Raw genomic sequence first — 22,075 nt, 5'->3', positions numbered from 1 at the left:
ATTTATTTAGCGTCTGGAAGCTTTTTTTTTTTTATTAATAACAATAATATGCTAGCGCTCTCTCTCGAATTTATGGAAATGTCTTAATGCTATTATGTTATCTCCTCATTGAGTTGGTCATGTTGATTAATGTAGTGATATTACGATGTTGAGATTTAAAAGTTAATTCCCACACAGATAACAGAAACTGTCGGACCGTTAGAACATTTTCGATACATCTTTACAATGTAACAAATTATATTGTTAGGCAAATGTCAATGTATCCACCTCTCCCAAGCTTATTTTGCTTTAATAACAAAATTTATAATAATTGAAAATTATTTGCATCAGACTGAGAATTAACTTCCATTCTTATAGGCATCAAATACGTAAAAACCATTTTATTTTCGCTAATTTGAGGCTGGTGTCTCAATTAAGCCATAAACGAATATTTTGGTAAACTGGAGTCCACCGCTACGTTTTATACAAACTGAACACTTACATCATGGGTACAGTTTCTTTAACTTTACTATTTCAAACTATAAAAACGGTAACTCTGTACCAAATTTCGTAATTAAAAAAAATTATATACAGGAACTGTTTTAATTTTTTTTGGATAGCTTTGGAGATAGGTTCCCACCCTTCGTTTTTGCTGCCATATGATCAAATTTGACCTTTTACAAACATGACATGACATTAACCCAAATGCATAAAAGACGATGCTATAAATTTTTTTGACGCCAACACGACTATGTGCAAAACTTTTTTCCATGGTAATCGATAAACAAATTTTTGCGAAAACTTCCCATAAAGGTTATTATCGATTCGGTTTGCGCGCGAAGCTTAAATGGACCAGTTCTAGTCCAATGGTACCAATTCAATAAGTTTTGTCGTTCGATAAGAGAGAGCGTTGCTACTAGCCCATTTAATTTTTTTGTTTTGTTGGTATATTTTTCATATGAACGTACTTATGTGAAGTTTCATTTCAATCAGTCAATTCATTCTTTGTTTACAAGTCATTTAGTGCCGCCGTGTTACGATATTTTTCTTACAATGGAAAAATTGAATATTGTGCAGAGATAAAGTTCTTATTTTTCGAAGGTGTAGCACCAAAAGAAATTCACGAACAAATATTAAAAGTATATAATGATTGTTCACCTACAATTACAAAAGTAGAAAAATGGGTTGCTGAACGTGATCGTACAAGCATTGAAAGCGATCCACGTTAAGGACGTCCAAATAGCGCATCAACACCAGAAATCATGGCCAAAATATAGGATATGGCTGTGGAAGATCATCGATTGACTGAGAGAGATTTAGCAGAAGCTCTACACATCTCATTAGGTAGTGTGAGCCATATTTTAGTTGAAATTTTGGGTTTTAGAAAGCTGTGTGCACAATGGGTGCCGCATTCGCTAACAATGGAACATTTCAGCAACATTTGGAGCGTTTTAAAAAGGATGAAGTGGATTTTGTGCGTCGATTCATTACTATGGATGAGACTTGGGTCTATGTGTGAACCTGGTTGTTCGGTTTCGAAACGAGTTCGTGTCCGGAAATCTGCCAAGAAGGTTATGGCATCAGTTTTTTGGGATGCGAGAGGAATTTCGTTTGTAGATTACTTGCGAACTGGTAAAACAATTAATTCTGAATATTATTGCAACCTTTCGGACCAGTTGGATGAAAACAAGGAAAAACGTAAACTTCGGGTGCACCGAAGCTAAATACCCTTCACAAGTGCATTTCTATTAATAACTATGTGTTCAGTTTGCATGGAAGCTATATGCTATAGTAATCCGTTCTGAACAATTTTTTTGGAGACTATATTTTTACCTTAGCAGTAACCCATTCCAAATTTCGTGAAGATACCACGTCAAATGCGAAAGTTTTCTATAGAAGCCCTTGATTCTGATCGTTCGGTTTGTATGGCAGCTATATGCTATGGTAAGCCGATCTGAACAATTTATTTTGATATTACATTTATTTTTAGCTCATACCAAATTTCGTGAAGATATATCGGCAAATGAGGAAGTTTCCCATGCAAGGATTTGATTCCGATCATTTAGTTTGTATGGCAGCTATATGCTGTAGTAATCCGATCTGAACAATTTCTTCGGAGATTACGTTGTTGCCTTAGAAAATAATCTATACCAAATTTTGTGTATATATCTTGTCAAATGTGAAAGTTTTCCATACAAGAACTTGTTTCCGATCATTCAGTTGCATGACAGCTATACGCTATAGTTAACCGATATGAACAATTTCTTCAGAGATTACATTGTTGCTTTAAATAACTTGTGCCAACTTTCGTGAAAATACATTGTGAAATGTGAAAGTTTTCCATACAAGAACTTGATTCCGATCGTTCAGTTTGAATGGCAGCTATATATATATCGGCAGTTCCGACAAATGAGCAGCTTCTTGAAAATAAATAAAATGACGTTTGCAAAATTTCAAATCGATAGTTTAAAAACTGAGGGACTAGTTCGTATATATACAGACAGGCGGACAGACAGACGGACATGGCTAAATCGACTCAGCTCGACACACTGATCATTTATATATATACTTTATAGGGTCTCCGACCCTTTCTTCTGGATGTTACAAACTTCGTGACAAACTTAATATACCCAGTTCAGGGTATACAAATCGTGAAAAAGGACCCGGTTTACGGAAGAAAAAATCCTTTTGATTTGGCCCCAGCGACTTCCATTTGTTTCCAGAACACAAAAAATGTATGCGTGGCAAGCGCTTTTCATCAAATAAAGAGGTCATAACGGCTGTTGAAGCGTATTTTCCATACCTTCCGAATTCTCACTTCAGGGATGGGATCCACAGACAAGTGTATTAATGTGCAGGGAAATTATAAAAAATAATGAAGTGTATTTTGAATCTTAAAATTGTGTTTTTATTATCAAACGACAAAACTTATAGAACAACCTTGTATTAGTATTTGTTGACAGCATAATGTGGCTTTCTGAATGCTTTCTCAAAAGGTCCCAATGAATGCTTTGGATTTAATCAGTAACATGGTGCAAAATCAAATAATATCACATTTGTTTGTTGTCCATAATTTTTCGTTTATTTTAAATACTTGAACTTTTATTATGTATACACTAGAAGACCCAGCCACATGTTTTTTGGCTGAGGTTACATGTATAAATGTATGTTATTATATTAAAGTAAATTCATCCGTAGAGTAAAATAACACATTAAGATGTTATGTAAATTTAAAAAACATTTTTGGAGATCTGTATTACGCGCAAATCAACATCAAATTTTAAATTTTATTTATGTTATATTGAATTTTGTAACAAAGAGTAAATTGCAAAGTTGTTATTTCATGATTTAATACATGTATTATGAACGTCGTCCCGTGTTAGCATTGATATCTCAAAAACTGAAAGATTAGTTCGCCTAAATAAAGACAGACGGACAAACGGATATGGCTAAGCTGATTCCAATTAAAATAGGGAACCGAGTCGCGTTTTAAATCACAAATGTCCTATATGCTTTGATCTTATTTTGTATATTATTAATTTTTATATTCAGAATTTGAAGTTTTGTTGCTTGATTTGTGGTTTAGTGATTTCAATTTAAATTTTTCGATTAATTGAATTTTATGTTTGTGATAATGGTTCAGATGGGCCAAACTGAAATACCAACCTTCTCAGAGTACCAAGAGATGCAAGTACATAATTTAATCAAGATTCTATATTTTTACAATAGTAATCACTTAACTCACCCGTAAAACAAATCACCTTTTCATTCTGATCATTTTGATGTAACTCAAATATATCTCGGTTCAGGTATTACAAATAACATGTTGCAATAGCAATATTTCTTCGCGCTAATTGCAACTGCCAAACACCGATTGATCAGTTTAAAATGTATGCAAATATATATTTATATTCTTGTATTGAGAGGTTTAAACATGCCATACACCCACATTTGCAGATCAAACAGAAACCCTAAAACTATATAAAAATATGTCTAATAATACATCAAAATTTGCATAAAACCTTTTCTTTTCTATTCTCTTTTGTAGATAATGTTATTGCGATGAGAAACCTACCATGTTTGGGTGTTGGTGTCGGTAGTAATAATAGTAGCAGCGGCACCATCGGCGTCGGCAGTTTCAGTGGCGTTAGTGTCGGCGGTGGCAACGGTGGTGTCGGTGGTGTTGTCAGTGGCGGCGTTGGGATCGGTGGTGTCGGCGGAATCAGTACGGGCAAATCAGTTGTGGCTGCCGCGGCTGCTACTGCTTTGGATGCAACAACTTCCACAGAAGAGCCATCAATAATACCACACGCAACGCCGTCATATTTCGCAACAACCTACTACCACCTAGGTGATGATGAATGTACGTGTAAAAAATATTCGTTATTCGTATATATGTATATATGGAAATATATCTACATGCGTACATATATTAATTTCCTCTTTTAAATAGTCTAAACATGCACATATATAAACAAATCAAACAGCCCATCCTTCCGTTCAGGTAGTTATATAGTATACAGTGTAACCTGCAACTCCTGGACACTGACGGTTCTACAATTTTTGTCCGCTTATGAGGGGTGTCCGTTTAAAGGACGAATCAAAATTTTACTAATATACATACACTTATATCTTCGTAAAGAAATTCGATTTAATACATACATACATATTAATTAATGCTTGAGTTTTCAAAATTTTCATGGTAAAAGCTACAAATTTTTACATACTAGGTGCAAACATGCGGCTCCACTCGCATGGAATTTAGAACTGGCATCTTGCCTTGTCGATGATATCATCATCACTCATCTTAAATTATGATTGAACTTCTTCTCAACACTGCAACTATTCCGCTATTTTTTATGTTATTTGTTCTGTTTGGTTTGTTATGAATGTCTGTGCGTCGTCCGCCCCTCATCTAACGATGTAGCCGCAATGCCTTTCGATACATTTGCCAATGCTATTTTCTGTAGTGATATTTTAAATGCCTTGCTGGTTCCACATGGTGTGTCCAAAAAAACTGTATTGTTCATTAACAACAATCAGTATAATCAAAAATTACTGTACACTGGCAGTATCTACGTGATATTATTTTCTTTTTGAAGTAAGAAAATTTTAAAATTATTCTTACATAAATATTGAATACATGCTTATGGTTTGAAATATAATTTTTTATATGTAAATGAACTGTTTTGACTTTTAACATAAAAAGATAAAAAGGCCGGCTCTCTACTCTTAAGCTACCGCTTCAGCAATTTTCAACAAAATCAATTCAGCCCTTTTTGAGTTATAAATTGTGTCAACTTTCTATTATATACTTTCAAAGACATATAAATTGCAAAATGGACAGTGATTTTGCAAAAAAGGCATCCGTTAAGACCTTCTACTGGACGAAATAATACCTGTAATTTTTCATGTCTTTCCATGCTGGCGATCGGATGTTATGCGGGCTCATAACGAAATAGCGTTTCATTTATATGTATGTATGTATAAGATATAAGATAGATTCTGTTACATCTTAACATGTTTATTTCTGACTCCGATCGACTTAGTTACTCCATCCCCAATTAAAAGTTTCGAAAGAATTAAACTTAGTTTTTTATTGCTATATAAAATTAAATTCAAACTATCTTCGAATGAGTGATATGTACATACATATGTATGTGAAATTAACTCGACCAAAGATGCACTATTTAATTTATTCAGTTAATGTGGAAAACGTCAGTCAGAGAATCGTAATTTATTATATCAGAGATATGAGGCTTAGAAAAAGGTATAGACCAATTCCATTCGTATTTAGCGCATATCTTTTGAGAAAACTTGTCCATAAGGTTCGATAAAATATACCACATTTTGACCAACCTAAACGGGTTTAATACAGTGGAAAGACGGATATCATTATGTTGGATGTATTGGGGGCAGAGAAAAAGACGGGCTGAATGCATTAATTTTAACATTGCTCTGGTACACTCTAGAAAATACTCACTGACGATATATCCGGGAAAAACATTATAAGCAGAATATGGGAGTTGGGGGTAGTATTGATTCAATTTTTATCTAAGACTACATACAATTAACATGCCACAGACCAAATAAAAGCTCCTAAGATTTCATAAAGGTTCTTCACATACAATCCCCAAGTGTATTGAGTAAAGACACACAATAGTTTGAAATTCTTTATATTATGTATATGGGGGCTAAAGGAAGTATTGATCCGATTCAACTCATTTTTGCCGGACAGACATACTATTATCATGAATGAATTTTCTCTGAATTTAAATTATAATTTCTCCAATTGAATAAATTGAAACATCACTTTTTATGATACTGTATTACAAAAATTCTTATACCATCTTAACGGGTTATATGGGTTTCAGAGGTTCAATCAAAGGGTATTTTTTTACTTTTTTAATATATACAATCAAATATTTTATTTGAAAAATTGATCACATCAAAGACACATATTCAAAGTTAGTCCCTTTACGCTGAATTCAAAACCCCGAATTACATGAATAAAACTCGTTATTGGGCGGGGAAACAAAATTAAACTTTGAATTTTTGACAGCCTTTGAACAATGAAAACACATCTTTTGGTAAAATTTATATATGTACATTAATGATTATTGTTCAAAGGCTGTCAAAAATTCAAATTTTAATTTTTTCTGATCAAATTGAAAGGTGAATTTTGCCCCTTTCATCTCCTTCGAAGTAATCCCCTACCGCTGTAATACACTTATGCCAACGAATTTTCCAGTCATCATAGCACTTCGTCGTGATGGCTATCAGAGCCTTTTTTGATTCAACTTTTATAAACTCAATTGAGACAAAACGGTGTCCTCGGAGTGGTCTTGTGAATTTGCTGAATAACCAGAAGTTACACGAAGGTAAATCAGGCGAATGCGGTGGTTGCGGCACGATATTATTTTAAAATGTGGGGAGATGATCACGAATAACCAACGCAGTATGAGATGGTGCATTATCGCACTTCTTTGTTCAATAAATTCAGACATAGTAAAATCGAAGAAATCACAAAACGCCGCTTATCTCAAATACTAATAAATATTTTAACGTGAAATTTAGCATACATGTCACTAACAGTGCTACCAACGTAAAGAAAAAAAAATTACCCATTCGAAAAACATGCGAAGTATAGTATAAATCAAAAATTCACTTTTCAGTTTGATCACAGAAGTATATATACATACATATATATAAATAGGAGTATATATATACTATATATTTATATATACATATATATACTTCTTCTAATAACGAATATAATGAATCGGTCAATTTTGTCAAGCTCAATATTGAAAATTGCGAAGGAACCGGTTGACATTTTTGTCATGTAAAAAAATTAACATTTGCATAATGTTGGCACATAAAGAGGTATCATTTTCATTGAGAAAACAAAATGCATAAGTGCGGATTCACATATAGAGACTTTTATTTTCCAAACTCGTAATTGCGTTCACACTGGCGACACGAGTAAGGTAACTCGAGTCGGTCAATTGTCTGCATTCCCTTGCAAACATTGCAATTTAGCTAATTTTTATCCTTATATACCTTTTTCTAAAATATTTCTATTTTATTATGCATATTTTGTATATATATTTGCATATTGCATTTATTAAATAGTATATGATAGAATTCAAAGTTCCGTGATCCGATATGATCAATTTATTCGGATATTGTATAATAGCAATAATCTTTTCCAAATTTCGTAAAGGTATACTATCAAAAAAAAAAATTTATGCTATTTTTAGAGTTAAGAGGTGCTTTATTGATCAGTTTATAGCGCAACTATATCCTACATCCGATAATGTGTTCAGAATCATACAAGGTGCTTTCCAAAGTAAACAGGACTTAAAAAAATAGAACAAATGGTTTTTTCGGCAAAATCAATTTATTTTCTTCAAAATAGTCTCTTTCTGCTTCAATACAGTTTTTTGCACGGTCCAAAAGCACGTCGAACGAGTGTTTTAGCTAGTTGACCGGTATGGCGGCCAGTATGCCGGTGCAAGCCTTTTGAATGGCCTCTATGGTTAATGGTTAAAATGTGATTTTTGGTCAAATAATCGGTCAAAAGCGTCGATCGATGAGACTGCGCATTATCGTGCAACAAACGCCAACTTTCATCTTCGCGATATTCGGGCCGAACACGTCGAATACGGCGCACCAAACGCTTCAAAACTCCAAGGTAAAACACCGCATTAACGTTTTGGTCGGGTGGAACAAATTCTTTGTGTACAATACCCTTGGAATCAGCTTTGTCTTCACTTTTGACTTCTCCATGCGCGATTTTTTGGGTTTCGGCTCGTCCGGTCAGCACTCTTCCATTCAGCACTCTAGCGTTTGTTTCAGGATCATGTTGGAAACACCACGTTTCGTCACCAGTCACACTATTGTAAGGGAAGTTTTTTTCTTTTTTGACCTCTTTAATGATGTCCTTCCCATGTTGGATTCTGAGCAATTTTTGGTCGTCAGTCAATTTGTGCTGAACAAACCGCGCACACACCTTTCGTAAGACCAAATGTTTGGTCAAAATGCGATAAATCGATGTTTTGAAGATGTTTAATTCCATTTCCATGAATTTCAATGATGATTTAAGCTGATTTTTGATGAATTCACGCACAGTTACGATGAAATTTCCGGTGATCATGGATTTTGATTGGCCCACATGTTGATCGTCATCTATGTCCTTACGACCACTTTGAAAACGTTGAAACCACTCGCGCACTCTGCTACGAGATAGGCAATCATCACCATAAACTTGCTTCATCAATTGAAACGTTTCGGTAAAAGTTTTACAAACTTTAAAACAAAATTTAATGTTGGCCCTTTGTTCGAAGCTTATTTTCATACCAAATATACCGACACTTTAAACGCAATAACTTCACTTCCAATGAATGATGAAATGTCATGAAATTCTCACTGGTAAATCGATATAAGCCGTGTTTTATTTGACCATCTTAAGCTAATAGGTAAATCATGGACAAATTAAACCCTCGGAACGGAAAAAAAGCGAAGAACTGGCAATGCCTTTAGTTCAATTTACAAGCTATGATGGCTTATGACAAGCCAACATAATTATGTTGGCTAAGTCTTCCATACAAAATAAGCTAATAGCTTAATTTGCTGGTCAAATAAAACACGCCTAAAGATAACTGATTCTAACGCACCAGTCGACATACAGATGGCGGCCCCAGGAGGCGCTAGATTCAAAAAGGCTTGTTTTTTACTTTGGAAAGCACTTTGTAGTGCTGCCTTGGTTAATAATCTACGCAAAATTTCATGAGTATACTTTGCCAAAGAAAAAATGCACTTGAGTTTTATCAGCGATTCCGACAAATGAGCAGCTTTTTGGGGAAAAAGGATATGTGCAAACTTTTAGATCGATATCTGAAAAGCGGATAAACTAGTGTTCGTATATACAGACGGACACACGTTTTCTTCGTGGTGTTAAAAACTTCGTGGCAAACTTAATGGTTTCCAACAATGTTTTTGTCTAAGCATAACGCGATGCATTATAAATTAGTAACAATTTTCATATTTGAATATCCTTTATAGAATCAGAAACGTTCCCAAACTAAAAAATGCACTACAGTTGGGAAAATGTGTCTAAAGATAGGTACATATGTATATGATATCGGATCAAGGTCGTTTAAATTTTTATAGGGTATGTTTCTTGGGATATTTACATTAGAAATATGGAAACAAATCGATTCTTAAAACCGCGAAGGTAGACAATCACCATTAAGAAAGGCACGTAAGTATCTATTAGCAAAAGCCTGTACATCATATACTATGTACATACTTACTTATGTGCGTATATATAATACTTACTTCGTTGATGACTAAAGGTGCAACAGGAGTTAGTTCAGTAATTTTTACAGTTTACTCTTAAAGGCAACGGAATTAAACCTCAACATATTGTCTGTGAGTCGGACACAAAGACACTCAGTAACTTTCTATAATAGTTTGATAGCAGTCTTGAATTATGAATGCTACGCCGCACAGTGGTGCCGCTTCATACAAGCAGCGGCAAAAAATAGAAGGAATTGAGGTAGGGCTTTGAAATTTGGCACACATCTCTGATATTGCCAAATTAGATGAAAAAAAAAATTTTGTTAAAATCCGCCCACAACCACGCCCACCACCCATATAACACAAAAATCAAAAATCACCCTACAGTAACAAAATTTTCTACAGTGTAATATTTTGTAAATATAAGCTTGTCCAGAAAAAATAAATCAAATCCGCCCACAATTACGCCCATCTCTCATATAATATAATCACAAAAGTTGCAATATTTTCGCTGTTATCACAGCTAGACTGTTAAAAATTGTCAAACGGATTTGAATAAATAAAAATTATTATTTCTCTAAAAATGAAACAAGTCCGCCCACAACTACGCCCACCTCCCATATAACAATACCAATAAATATTCAAAAATGATCATATATTATTAATTATTTATTTAACAAGTAGTTTTTTAACATCATCGTCCAATTCAAAAGTTTTATTTTTGGGATTTGTTCTGAATCCATTAATAAAAGGATCCGATGAAGCTAAAAGCAAGTGCATTACATTTTGTTTTGTAGAAATTCTGTCGCATTTTCTAGAATGATTGAGCCTATATTTCTTGTAATCTTAATTGCGAGCTTCTTGAGCCTCCTCTGATAGCATGCCCAATGGTAAAATAGAGGATGAAACAATTTTACTTCCATGCATTAAAACTTTATGTACCGTCATTGGCATATAGTAAAATCGCAGTTTTCATGCAATAAATTTAAAATTTTTGAGGATCTATTGCTGCTTGACAATTGATTGTATTTAATATTATTTTAAATCTATGTATCAGGTTTTCGTCAACGCCAACAATATCGGCAGTTTTAGCAGGAATCTCAAAAAATCTTCGTGAGGTATTGCCATCATTTGTCGTACCCAGTCCCTGATTCACTACATCAACATTTATTCCCAAGGATGACTTCAAATCTACTTGAATACGTTCTTCTTCATCTGCCTTCAGTTTTTTGGTACGATCGTCAGTTCTCCATTTGCGAAAATTTTTTTTGTAAACAATATGCATTAGTTCAAATAATATAATGCATCTAAACTAGTATTTTGTTGTTGTTGTATAACGAGAGACAACTCCAAAAACTAACAACAAAGCAACAAACCGAACAATCAAAAAAACAAACAAAACAACGAAGCAGGCAAAAAACAAAGCAGCGAAGCAGGCAAAAAAAACAAAGCAACGAATCAAGCAAACAAACAACGCAGTTGCAGTTGCCGTAGATTAAAATGCTAATTACTCGCTAATTGCAGCTGATTTTTTTCTATCGATTAAGGAGATTTTAAAGTTTATTTTGTGTAAGTGGCTAACCTGCGCGCTCCTGCGCACAAAAGATACATATATTCTGTTGAAGTTGTGAAATATATGATTTTTTTGGACCATGAAAAAACATCATATTAAAAAAAATCTTGAAAAAGGAAGCATACATTTGATGATGTAAATCACATCTATAACATTGGTTTTAATAAATAAAAACTTTACAATTGATATTTTATCGTTAACTTTTGAGTTTTAACCTTTGCAATATTCATCACATTTTTCTGAGTAACTTTGCGTTGATACTTTGTTGGACTTTGAAGCTCTCCCAACAAAAAACCATTGAATATATCAAGCCCAAGTATTCGGATAATGTTATTTGATTAGTTCTTAGCTTAAATTGAAAAGATGGTACAAATTTGGAATGATAAAAAAAATCCTTTTTTTCCGCTCTGGCACCAGTGTGCGCCGGACTGTTAATCCTGGCAACAATATGAATACAGATATACCATACGTTATGAATCTATCCTTGTAGTTTTTTTGCATAAATGGGATGTATGTATGTATGCAATGTTCCCCGTTGTATTATTGGGATCTATTGTTTTTGATTATAGGTAGAGCTAACATAATGACCAACATATGCACTCACACAGCTACCTCAGTAGCGCCATACAAACACGTCTCTACAGTTATGCCATAAACATATGCATCTAAATACTTATAACAGCATCTGCAGTTCGTGTAAATGCAAATGCCAATAATTATGTGAATGTTTGCATAAATAAATAAACATATGTACTTATGTATTCTGCCTGTTTATTTTTGTAATAACGTCATTGCCTTTTCAACAATTGTTCTTAAGTATGTATGAATACCCTTGTTATTATTGAAGGTATTGTCACTTTAGCTCTCAAATTCCGCAATTGTGCATGCGCCTGTGGCAATGTAAATGCATGTACAAGAATGTGTAAATATGTCAAGAGGCATATGATATGTATATTTATTTTTGTTTTTAATTTTAAAATAAAAAAAAATTAAGTCCAAAGTTTTGTGGAACGAGTATATCTGCACACAATTGGTACACTAGGAACAATGAGTCTGAATATTTTTGCTAATTGAAATTTTTACTGACACACTTTGATTCGTGTGTGTATATAATGATAATTAATAAATTTAAAGACATATTTTAATGTATACAAATATATGTATTACGTTTTCAAATTTGAGAAATTTTATCATTTTATATATTATAGTTAGATGCATAAGAATAAGAAAAAACGTTAACGTCCGTAGCACCGAAGTTATAATACCCTCCAAAAATACAAAAGATTCCAGATAAGAACTTTTGATGGTTCATTTTGTATAGCAGCTACATGTGTATATACTTTAGTGATCCGCTTTAAATAATTTCACCAGAAATTGTACCTGTCCATAAAATAAAAAAATTTCCTTACAAGGACACGATTTTGATCGTTCATTTTATATGACAGCTACATATATTATATAGTAGTGCGATATTGGCGGGTCCAACAAATGTAGCAGTTATATTCATTGACATTTTTCCGTTTCCCAAATGATCATTCTGATGATGAAATCTGAGAAAAAAAGGAGTTACTCACTCATACTACTTAGTCCTGTTATAAGATCTGTTACAAGTTCAGATCGTTATAAAAATGAAACTAAAATACATTTTTAATAAAATAAATTTTATTTTATAATACATACATATATTTAATGAACGATGCACAACAACTTTTTTTTCGAAATAGTCACCTTTTGCTTTCATACAAGCCCTAAAACGATTCGGCCATTGATCGATAGCAGCAAGCACAGTTTCTATTGGTATTGACAAATTTTTGTGGGGTATTTGACAGGCCATTTTGTCCAACTCTGATTACAAATTGTAGTCCAGAACTTCCAGTGAACATAATTTCATATAACGTTTTAGCGTCCTTTGAAGTGTTTGCGATGATTCTGCCGTTTTGTTTATTAATAACTTATACAACAGTGAAATTTTTTTCAATATAATTTCATGGAATTAACCGCATGGCATTGAAAAAGCCGCTTTTATCTATTGAAACTAATATGCTTTATGCGCGTTGTTAGAAGATGACCAGCTGACCGTAGGCTTTCATATGGAGATCATCATAAATAAGTCTTGATATTTACACCTTGATATCATTTTCTGCTTTATAGGAGGATTTCAGCGAATACGTTTCGAATAGATTTACTCTCTCTATCATCAACCTGTATACGTTTGTGAAAAACGATCAATACTACGAAGAAAAACCGTCCTCGAAATATTTAGTTTTTTAGAAAGCTCATAAATTTCACTTGTGCTTTTGCAATTATTGAAATTCGATTTTCTTAGCTCCCCATGCCATTGTAAATGACCGGAAGCAAAAACTGAGCTCAATATTATATAGGAGTAGACACTGCACAAAAATGATATAAAAAATAACGGCATTTTTTTTGCGAATTTATCCTTGCTGTATGATTGTATACTTTACCATTTAAACTTGCGGCCAATAAAAAATAACCACCAAATATAATTGAAATAAGATCGCATGAGCAATTTGTGTATAAAGTTGGAATATTAGGTTGTCAAAAAAGTCTTGCGGTATTTTCGCTAGTTGGCGCTGAAAGCGCGTAGTTCTAGTTTTATTCGTCGCATCAGGTCATGCTATACTTTTTTTGGAAAGCTCATTTCACGCGCTAACACGTGTTTGATTGATTGACGTTTCTTTTAAGTCGTTCGTGAGTTATAGCGTCGCAAACATGGAGTAAAATAAAGAGAGAATACGGCATATTTTACAGTACTACTACGATAAAGGCAAAAATGCATCTCAAGCCGCCAATAAAAAAAAATTTGTGCAGTTTATGGACTCGATACAGTTTCCATTTCCACCGCACAACGATGGTTTCAACGTTTTCGTTCTGGTGTAGAGGTGGTCGAAGATGCGCCACGCACCGGAAGGCTTGTCGTAGAAAATTGCGATAAAATCGCTGAATTGGTCGAAAGAGGCCGACATAGTAGCAGCCGTAGCATCGGTCCCAGCTCTTGGGCATGAGTCATCAAAAACTCATTTAAATTTCAAAAAAAAAAATTCAATAAAAATACCGCAAGACTTTTTTGACAACCCATTATTAAGACCATTTTCATTTGTTTGTCCACATAAGTAGTCATACATAGCAAATGAGTTATAGTACGCAACAACTTTTTTCGAAATCGGTTTTTATAAAGAAAACCCAATTAAATAGAAGACTTCAAAAAATGTACATCCCATGATATTCATGATAAATTAAAAGAAAGCAATGTGATTAATAAGCAAGTAATTTAAATCAACCAAAGCATTTCCACCTGTAACGTTAGAAAAATAGGTTTCACAATAGTTGTCGAGTCCTTCCTCTTTTAGCCTGAATAACTGCCATAATTCTTGAAGGTGTGAAACTCATTTCCTTATAACGGGAACTTGCTTGAACTTGAACGGGGAGCTTGCTTTTCAATTGCAAAGAGTTAACCACCGTCGCATATTCTTGTGCATTCTTTATTCCTTCAACAAGGTGCAGTGCTCCTAAAACTTAGTACGAAAAACTGTATTAAATAACTTGTCTTCGAGAAAACTTAATTTTCTTTACTGTACAATTATCCTGGAGCCTCTTGCTACATGAATGGCGCACATAAAGCAAATTTTGTGAGGTTACCAAAATACTAAACTATACTACTATAACTGAGCAACCCAATTTCAAGTAATTTATTTCACATTACTTACCAGAACTAGTAGAAAATTTAGAGTTATGTAAATACATACATATGTAGCTGAAGATAGTTGATAGTGGTGGTGTAATGCTGGTAATGTTAGAATTGAGCGAACTCATTTTATTTATTTATTTTTATTTATTCCCACTTACACGTTTATTAAATGTACATATGTACATACTTATATGAATTGGTGGTTTTTTATACATTAAAAACTCATTTTTAAAATAGTTTGTAATTCCGCTTTTGATACAACTTTTTTGGAGTCAGCAAGTAGAGAGTGTATAAAATCTATTTATTTTTAATTCATTTATTTATTTACCTATATTTGGAATCAATTATTGGCATACATAACAGACACTTTAAAAATCATGAGCGCCCGGTATGAATCTGTTCTTAAAGTACTTTTTCTCAATTTTTTATTTTCGGTAATCGCTGATTGATAATTTGTCAAAAATCTTAATCTTCAAATAACGCTTGGGTTAAAAGCCAAGCCCAAGATATTGGTTGTAGGTTAAAGGCGCAGGTATGACGGAGGTTTTTTTTACATGTTAGGGAAGAAATCAATAACGTCAAAAGTACTAGAAAAGAAAAAACAGAAACAAGCAACGACAGCTGTGACAGCTGTCATCATTGATAAACTCCTCAACTCACAATGTTGAGTGCACGAACATATCCTATGTTAAGGCAAATCATATATGTATAAGTAAATCCAGTTCAACGTATTAACACAGGCGAAAGATTTTATTTCACAGAAAGACCAATTGGTTTTGTAATCTTAAATTGCAAAAGTTACCTGCGCCTTTGTGGCAAGTGGTGAAGGGACATACGCATTGTCGGTCTATCAATACAACACTTATTTGTTTACTTTTTGGATCACTCTTGTCATTGTGTTTACGTCACCTCTTCCCAAAGTCAGCGTTACAATTTTGCATACATATGTAAGTATGTATTGGGCATGCTACGTTGATACTTAGTTCGGCAGACGATTTCTTATAAAAGTATTTTATAATTTTTATGACGAAAGAATTAGTTGATTTATATGTACATACTATATACTATGTATATAGCACACACATGCATGCATCACACTTTTGCCTCGCTTACAAAGCCTATTACCGAAAACTAATAAAGTGCTATAACTTAGCTCTCATTAAAGCACAAAACTATGATTTGGTACAAGGAATCATAGCATCTTAATGAAACATATGTATTTCCTTCATACTAACCCTAGTTCCCACATAGATGATATCATTTTTCAAACATGCTGAACCAAAAATGAATAAAATCGGGTCAGTTTTACCTTAGCCCTACACCTAATATAAAAATTTCCAATATCCGGTTGGCTTATATATAGATCAAAATGTGATATATCTTATCGAATGAAATGAACGTATTTATTTATTTATTTATTAGGAGAAATATACAAAGTAGTATTAAACCTAATTTAAAAAAAAAGAGTACGAGCTATTAAAGTTATCGACTCTGAACAAACAAATATCTTAGGTTACCAGCTAAGTATAAAGTTATATTTTATTTTGTAGGTAACAATCAGTCATAAAATTATAAATGCTTATAATATTTGCAAACGAAGGAAATTTTAACAATTATTGATAATTTGGAAAAAAGTTGTGCTTATGCCTAATACTCGCTAAAGCCGAACATTCGTTAAAGATGTGATGAAGTGATAGCGTGCTTGCGCAGAGAGGCAAGATGGTTTTGCTTTGCCAGTAAGAAGGTGCTGATGTGTGAGTTGAGTGTGGCCAATCCTTAGACGTATGAAGATGGTAGCTTGTAGGCGAGATATATCCCTAGGATATACGACTTTTGTCCTTGTGGGATTGAAGGTAGAGTACCGATGGTCGTTTCTGTCGTATGGCTCATATTGTAGGGATTCAAAAAACGGAGCTGCGTGGTCTGCATGGTCATTTCCCATAGTACCAACATGTCCTGGTACCCAGAGTAGTGCAAGTTTATGACTGTATTTAACGCACAGGTCACGAATATTCGAGATAAGAGAGGCAGTGTTGTGAATGTTACAAACAGCAGATAGACAAGAAAAGCTGTCCGAGCAAATAACAAATTTGGCTTTGCTATGTATCGCATGTTCTAGTGCTTTGAAAACGGCAAAAGCCTCGGCTGTAAATATCGACGAGGAACAAGGAAGAATCCCGCTTGTAATAACTTCTCCATTTGGTTTGGTGAGAGCAAAAGCTGTGTTTATCGCTTTGGACCCGTCTGTGTAAATTGCAGTCCAATTGTTTTCTTCATATGTTTTCATTAACTCTCAGAAGAGTTTCTGAAATACTATATTACTGGTGTTACTCTTTTTGAAGGTGTGCAGGAACATGTTAATAGTTTCTTTTTTTAACAACCACTCCGGCTGTTGGTTGACCCTCTTGTACTTTGGGGGCGGATATATGTTTCTTTTCCGTATTTGATACAACGGCGTAAAGTGGATTTTAGCCTGAAGTTCCGTTTGTGTCGTGACGCGTAAATTACGGTTTTATGTAAGCTGGCATTTGGAGAGTAAATCAGTTTTGGAATTAGTTGCATCGTTCGTTCGTATACCCTTTCCTTTATTGTTGGTAGGCCACATTCCGCCAAGATACACTTAATAGGTGATGTAGGGAAAGCGTTTATACTCCGACGGCTCGCTGCATGATAAGGCGGTTCCAAAAGTTTCAAATTAGAGTTTGCGCACCATCCAAAAATAGGTAAACCTTAGTCGATTTTAGCGAGTATTAAAGCTCTTGTAGCGAGTCCGTATTAAAGATCGTATTAAAGATATTAAAAGATTGTTTACTAGTTAAATATTTTATTATGTGTAGTCTGTTTGTTAAGTTATTTCTTAGGTTAAGACATTGATACCGAAAATTAAATCTTTTATCAAAATATACTCCTAAAATATTTAAATTGCTTACGGATTCTTTTACAATATTTTCAAAAACTAACAGTGGATATATACATTTTGTCTTTTTACAAATATGTAGTAATTTACATTTCGGAATGGAAATTGGTGCACCAGATTTCATGCCCCATTTCTTAAACTCTGTTAGTATTTTCTTAAAAAAATTGTTAGCAGTTTGGGGAACTTTATATTGCAATAAATAATAGCGTCGTCCGCGTACATAGTGAGTTTAATGCCTTTAGTTTTAAGGCATATTTCAGTTAATTTATCAAAAGCTATAATAAAAAGCATCACCGATAGTGGCGAGCCTTGCGGTATACCATTTTTGAGAGGATGCAAACTAGATAGAACTTTGTTTATGCGAACCTGAAATTTTCTTAGGATCATAAAAGCTTTTACTATTGTAAAAACTTTTGGACCTGTCTTCCAAGCTGCTAATTGGCTTAGCACTGCAAGAATTCCTACGCGATCAAAAGCTCTCTCGAAACCAATGACCAAGATAGTCGCATGGTTTTTGGTGGAGAGAGTGTCAGATACACAGTGTTGGAGTTGAATAAGTGAATCCATTGTACTGTGCTGATGTTTGAAAGCCGTTTGGTTGTGATTTATAAAATTATTTTCTGTAGCAAACCATGAAAGTCGCCTAGCAATAATTTTTTCGAAAATTTTACTTAAGCAGGATAGCAAGGAAATTGGTCTGTAAGAAGTAGTTAGGTTCGATAATTTATTTCGTTTAGTAATTGGGATAATGGTGGCTATCCGCCAGTTTTGTGAGTAGAATCCTTTGTGGAAAATTGTGTTATACAGGCAGAGAGTTTTTCTTTAGCAGCTGTAGGTAAGTTTGAAAGCGTCGGGTAGGATACCCTATCAATGCCTGGTGTTTTGCCTTTAGCAATTTTTTGCAGACTCTAGTTCGCGGAAAGTAATATCGCACTCTAAGCTTCTTGCTGATGCGGAGAGATTCGTTGGTGTATAGGTGGCAGATATCCAATGTTGTTTATCTGCGATATATTCTGCAGAAAAATTACTATCTTGCGAATATTTAGACCAAATATTGGCGAAGGTTGCCGCAATATCTGCGGAACTCGTCAGTATACTTTGATTTATATTAATAAAATTAATACGGTTGTGAGGGATTCCAGTCAAACGTTTAATGTCTGACCATACCTTTTTGATAGTTGACGCAGGAGATATTTTGGCAGTGAATACTTCAAAACTTTTCCTTTTAGCCGTCTTTACAGCTCTTTTAAAGAGGGCGTTTGCTTTTTTATAATTATTCTGATTATATTCAGACATTGTTATCTTGAAAGTATTCCAGTATTATTTTTTTTTGTCACGCATATGACCAAGATCTTTGTTCCACCAGATCGGAAAAACTTTTGAAGACTTGCGTTTGGTTTGAGGGATCGACTTATTTGACGCAGAACGAATCAGTTTTGTGAATGCAGATGTGGCTTTTTTGATGTTGTCGATTGGAGTGGTGGGTAAACTTTTTAAAATTTCTCTTTGAAATAAATCGTGGTGTTGGTAGTGGAAGTTCGTTTGAAGTGAGATCGATATAGGAAAGTGGTCACTCCCTCTGAGAATAGAGGAAGCTTCCCAATTGATTCTGGGGGAGAGCTGGGGAGAGGATAGGGAAAGGTCGACGCTCGTTAGGGAAGAGTGGGAAGAAAAATGTGTGGGGGCGCTATTGTTAAGAAGAATTAGGTTGCTGTTCAATAAGAAATTCTCTATGATTGCACCCCTTGTGTTTGATTTTCGGGAACCCCAAAGTGTATTCCACACGTTGAAGACCCCAGTCCATAAAACCGGTGGGGGTAGTTGGGAAAGTAAATCTTTCAAATCAGTTTCGTTAAAAATTTGCTGGGGTAGTATATACGTATTAATGACAGTAAAGCTAAAATTTAAGTTGCTTTTAAGAACTATTGTTAATAGTGTGGAATTTAAATCGATAATTTCATGTGGTATATTTTTTATTAAAATGCAAACGCCTGGCTTATTGCTTTGGATGTTATGTAAATTCGAAAAATAACCGCTGTATTGCCTAGGACAGGAAATGTTGTTACTGGGAGTAACTGAGATATGTGTTTCTTGAATACAAATAACGTCTGGGTGTTGTTCTTTTATGAGTAATAAGAGTTCATCATAATTGTTGTTGTACCCGTTTATGTTCCACTGGATGATTTTAAGCGTCATTAATAAGACAATATTTTGTTTATCTGTATATAGTATGTTCAGATGTCGTTTGTATTAAATTTCATCTTCGGATGTAATTAATTCTTGAGTGTTGGAAAGTACTGGAGAAAGGGATGGAAGAGGTTCGAAAGGTAGGGATTGAAATTGAGAAGGCGGAGAGAATGATGGGTTTGTTTGGTATGGTGAAGTCATTTGAGTAGATGGCTTGTATTGAGAAAGAGGTGGGCTATTATTAGTGGTGAGATCATTACAGGCAGAGAGTCTTGGTGGACTATCAGAGTTTATGGAGCGGTGAGAGAGGTTAGTTCCGTTTGTCCGTAGGGTCGTTGAAATGTTCCTTTCTAATGCTTTGATCTTTGAGTGTTGCTGGGAGAACTAATGTTGTTAGCGTTTATGGCGGTGAATGAGTCAACGTTAGTGTTGGTTGTTTCGATATTTTCGTTGGAATTGGACGCTATTGAAGCATATGTGTTATTGGATAGAAAAGCTGGTGTTGTTTGTTTCTTATGAATTTTTACTGCTTCGCGCATTGAACATTTTTTTATTGTTTCAATTTTTATTATCTCTTTTGCTTGTAAGAATTTGTACAGTCTTTGGAGGATGATGAGTGTTGTTGGAAGCAGTTGATGGAAAAAATGCGATCGCAATCAGATGGGGCATGGGGGGGAGTGAACAATTAACACAAAGAGGGGGGCGATTACAGCGCTAAGAAGTTGGCAATTTTTGCAGCGCATTGGCGAAGGAATATATTGCCGTACCAAAAGTTTACACCAGGCAACGTCAATTTTATTTGGCAACTTGTAGATGTTGAAGGTTAGTAAAAAACCCCCGAGGGGTGCGGCTTTCCTTTAATAAACTTATTAAATTTAAATACTGACACGACGCCTTGAGAGCTGAGCTCGTTTACTATCTCCTCCTCTGAAACGTTGTTTAGAAATGGAGCAAATATCGTTCCTTTTACTTGGTTGAAAGACTCGTGTAGAGTGGTTGATATTGAACATATGTTGGGCAGTTCTTTTAATTTCAGGAATTTTTTTGCAATATCGTTATTCTTGACAAGCAGAAGTAGTTTACCATCACGAAGGGTAGATATGGAGTGAACGTATTCACTAATTTGCTTAATGACACGATAAATGGAAAAGCAAGAATAGTAGAAAAGGGGTTTGGCCGCGTCAGTAGCTTCCATCACTACGAATTTGGGGTCGTTAACTTTTATATCTGGGAGTTCTGGAAAATCCATAACCGAAACACTTTTACCAGTTTTACTTTTTTTTTACCAGGTTCTGTATCGAATACGGCGAAACGATTCGCCTCGATAATTTGAGGCCCAGGGGCCATTTTGCACGAGAAGCACTGATGTGCACTTTTTAATAAGATACTGCGCGCGAACAGTGAAAGAAAAAAGTAAGAAAGAACGAATTAAACGTGTATAGAACGGTTATACTACAGTTTAATGCCGAAAATGTTCAGCTTTTAAAAATCGATTTCCCATTCATTGTCAAACGTACTGCAGCCTCGCTGGGTATACTGCTTTGTGATTGGTGCTCGCATGAAGTCTGATCAATGATAACTGAACGATGTTTTGTTCACAAATGAAAGCAGAATTGTTCGGTTCTCTCGCGTGCTCAAGGGGTGGGCATAACTGTTTGACATGATCCACGTATGTACATGTATGTACTTATGTATGTTGTCATTAATATTTTCGATTTTGTTGCTTCCTGAAAAAAATTGTTTCATGTTATTAGTTGAGTCCCAATTTAAATATGTACATATCATATGTATAGTATGTACAAACGTAAAATAAGCTCACCGTGCGGTTCTGTACCGTGATACGCTCACAAGTCTCTAAAGTTGAGATTTTAAATTAGAGACAATTTTTGTTACTTGAGAGGATTTT

At 34.4% G+C, this 22,075-nt stretch overlaps 1 protein-coding gene across 5 annotated transcripts in view; it reads left to right on the top strand.

The window, feature by feature from the left end:
• LOC120779497 (paired box protein Pax-6) overlaps positions 1-22,075 on the top strand; it is a 165,652-nt gene that overhangs the window by 20,829 nt on the left and 122,748 nt on the right. For 4 of the 5 annotated variants that reach the window (XM_040111787.1, XM_040111789.1, XM_040111788.1 and 1 more), the window contains one exon: positions 4,028-4,342. The exons of the other annotated variant lie outside the window; for it this stretch is intronic. In XM_040111787.1, the coding sequence (XP_039967721.1) occupies positions 4,028-4,342 (315 nt within the window). The remainder of the gene's footprint in view (positions 1-4,027; positions 4,343-22,075) is intronic. 5 annotated transcript variants of the gene reach the window in all.

This window comes from Bactrocera tryoni, unplaced genomic scaffold (genome assembly GCF_016617805.1).
Source record: "Bactrocera tryoni isolate S06 unplaced genomic scaffold, CSIRO_BtryS06_freeze2 scaffold_11, whole genome shotgun sequence".
NCBI lineage: Eukaryota > Metazoa > Arthropoda > Insecta > Diptera > Tephritidae > Bactrocera > Bactrocera tryoni.
Note: the sequence above shows the minus strand (reverse complement) of the source record. Positions and strands in the feature narration are given on the sequence as shown.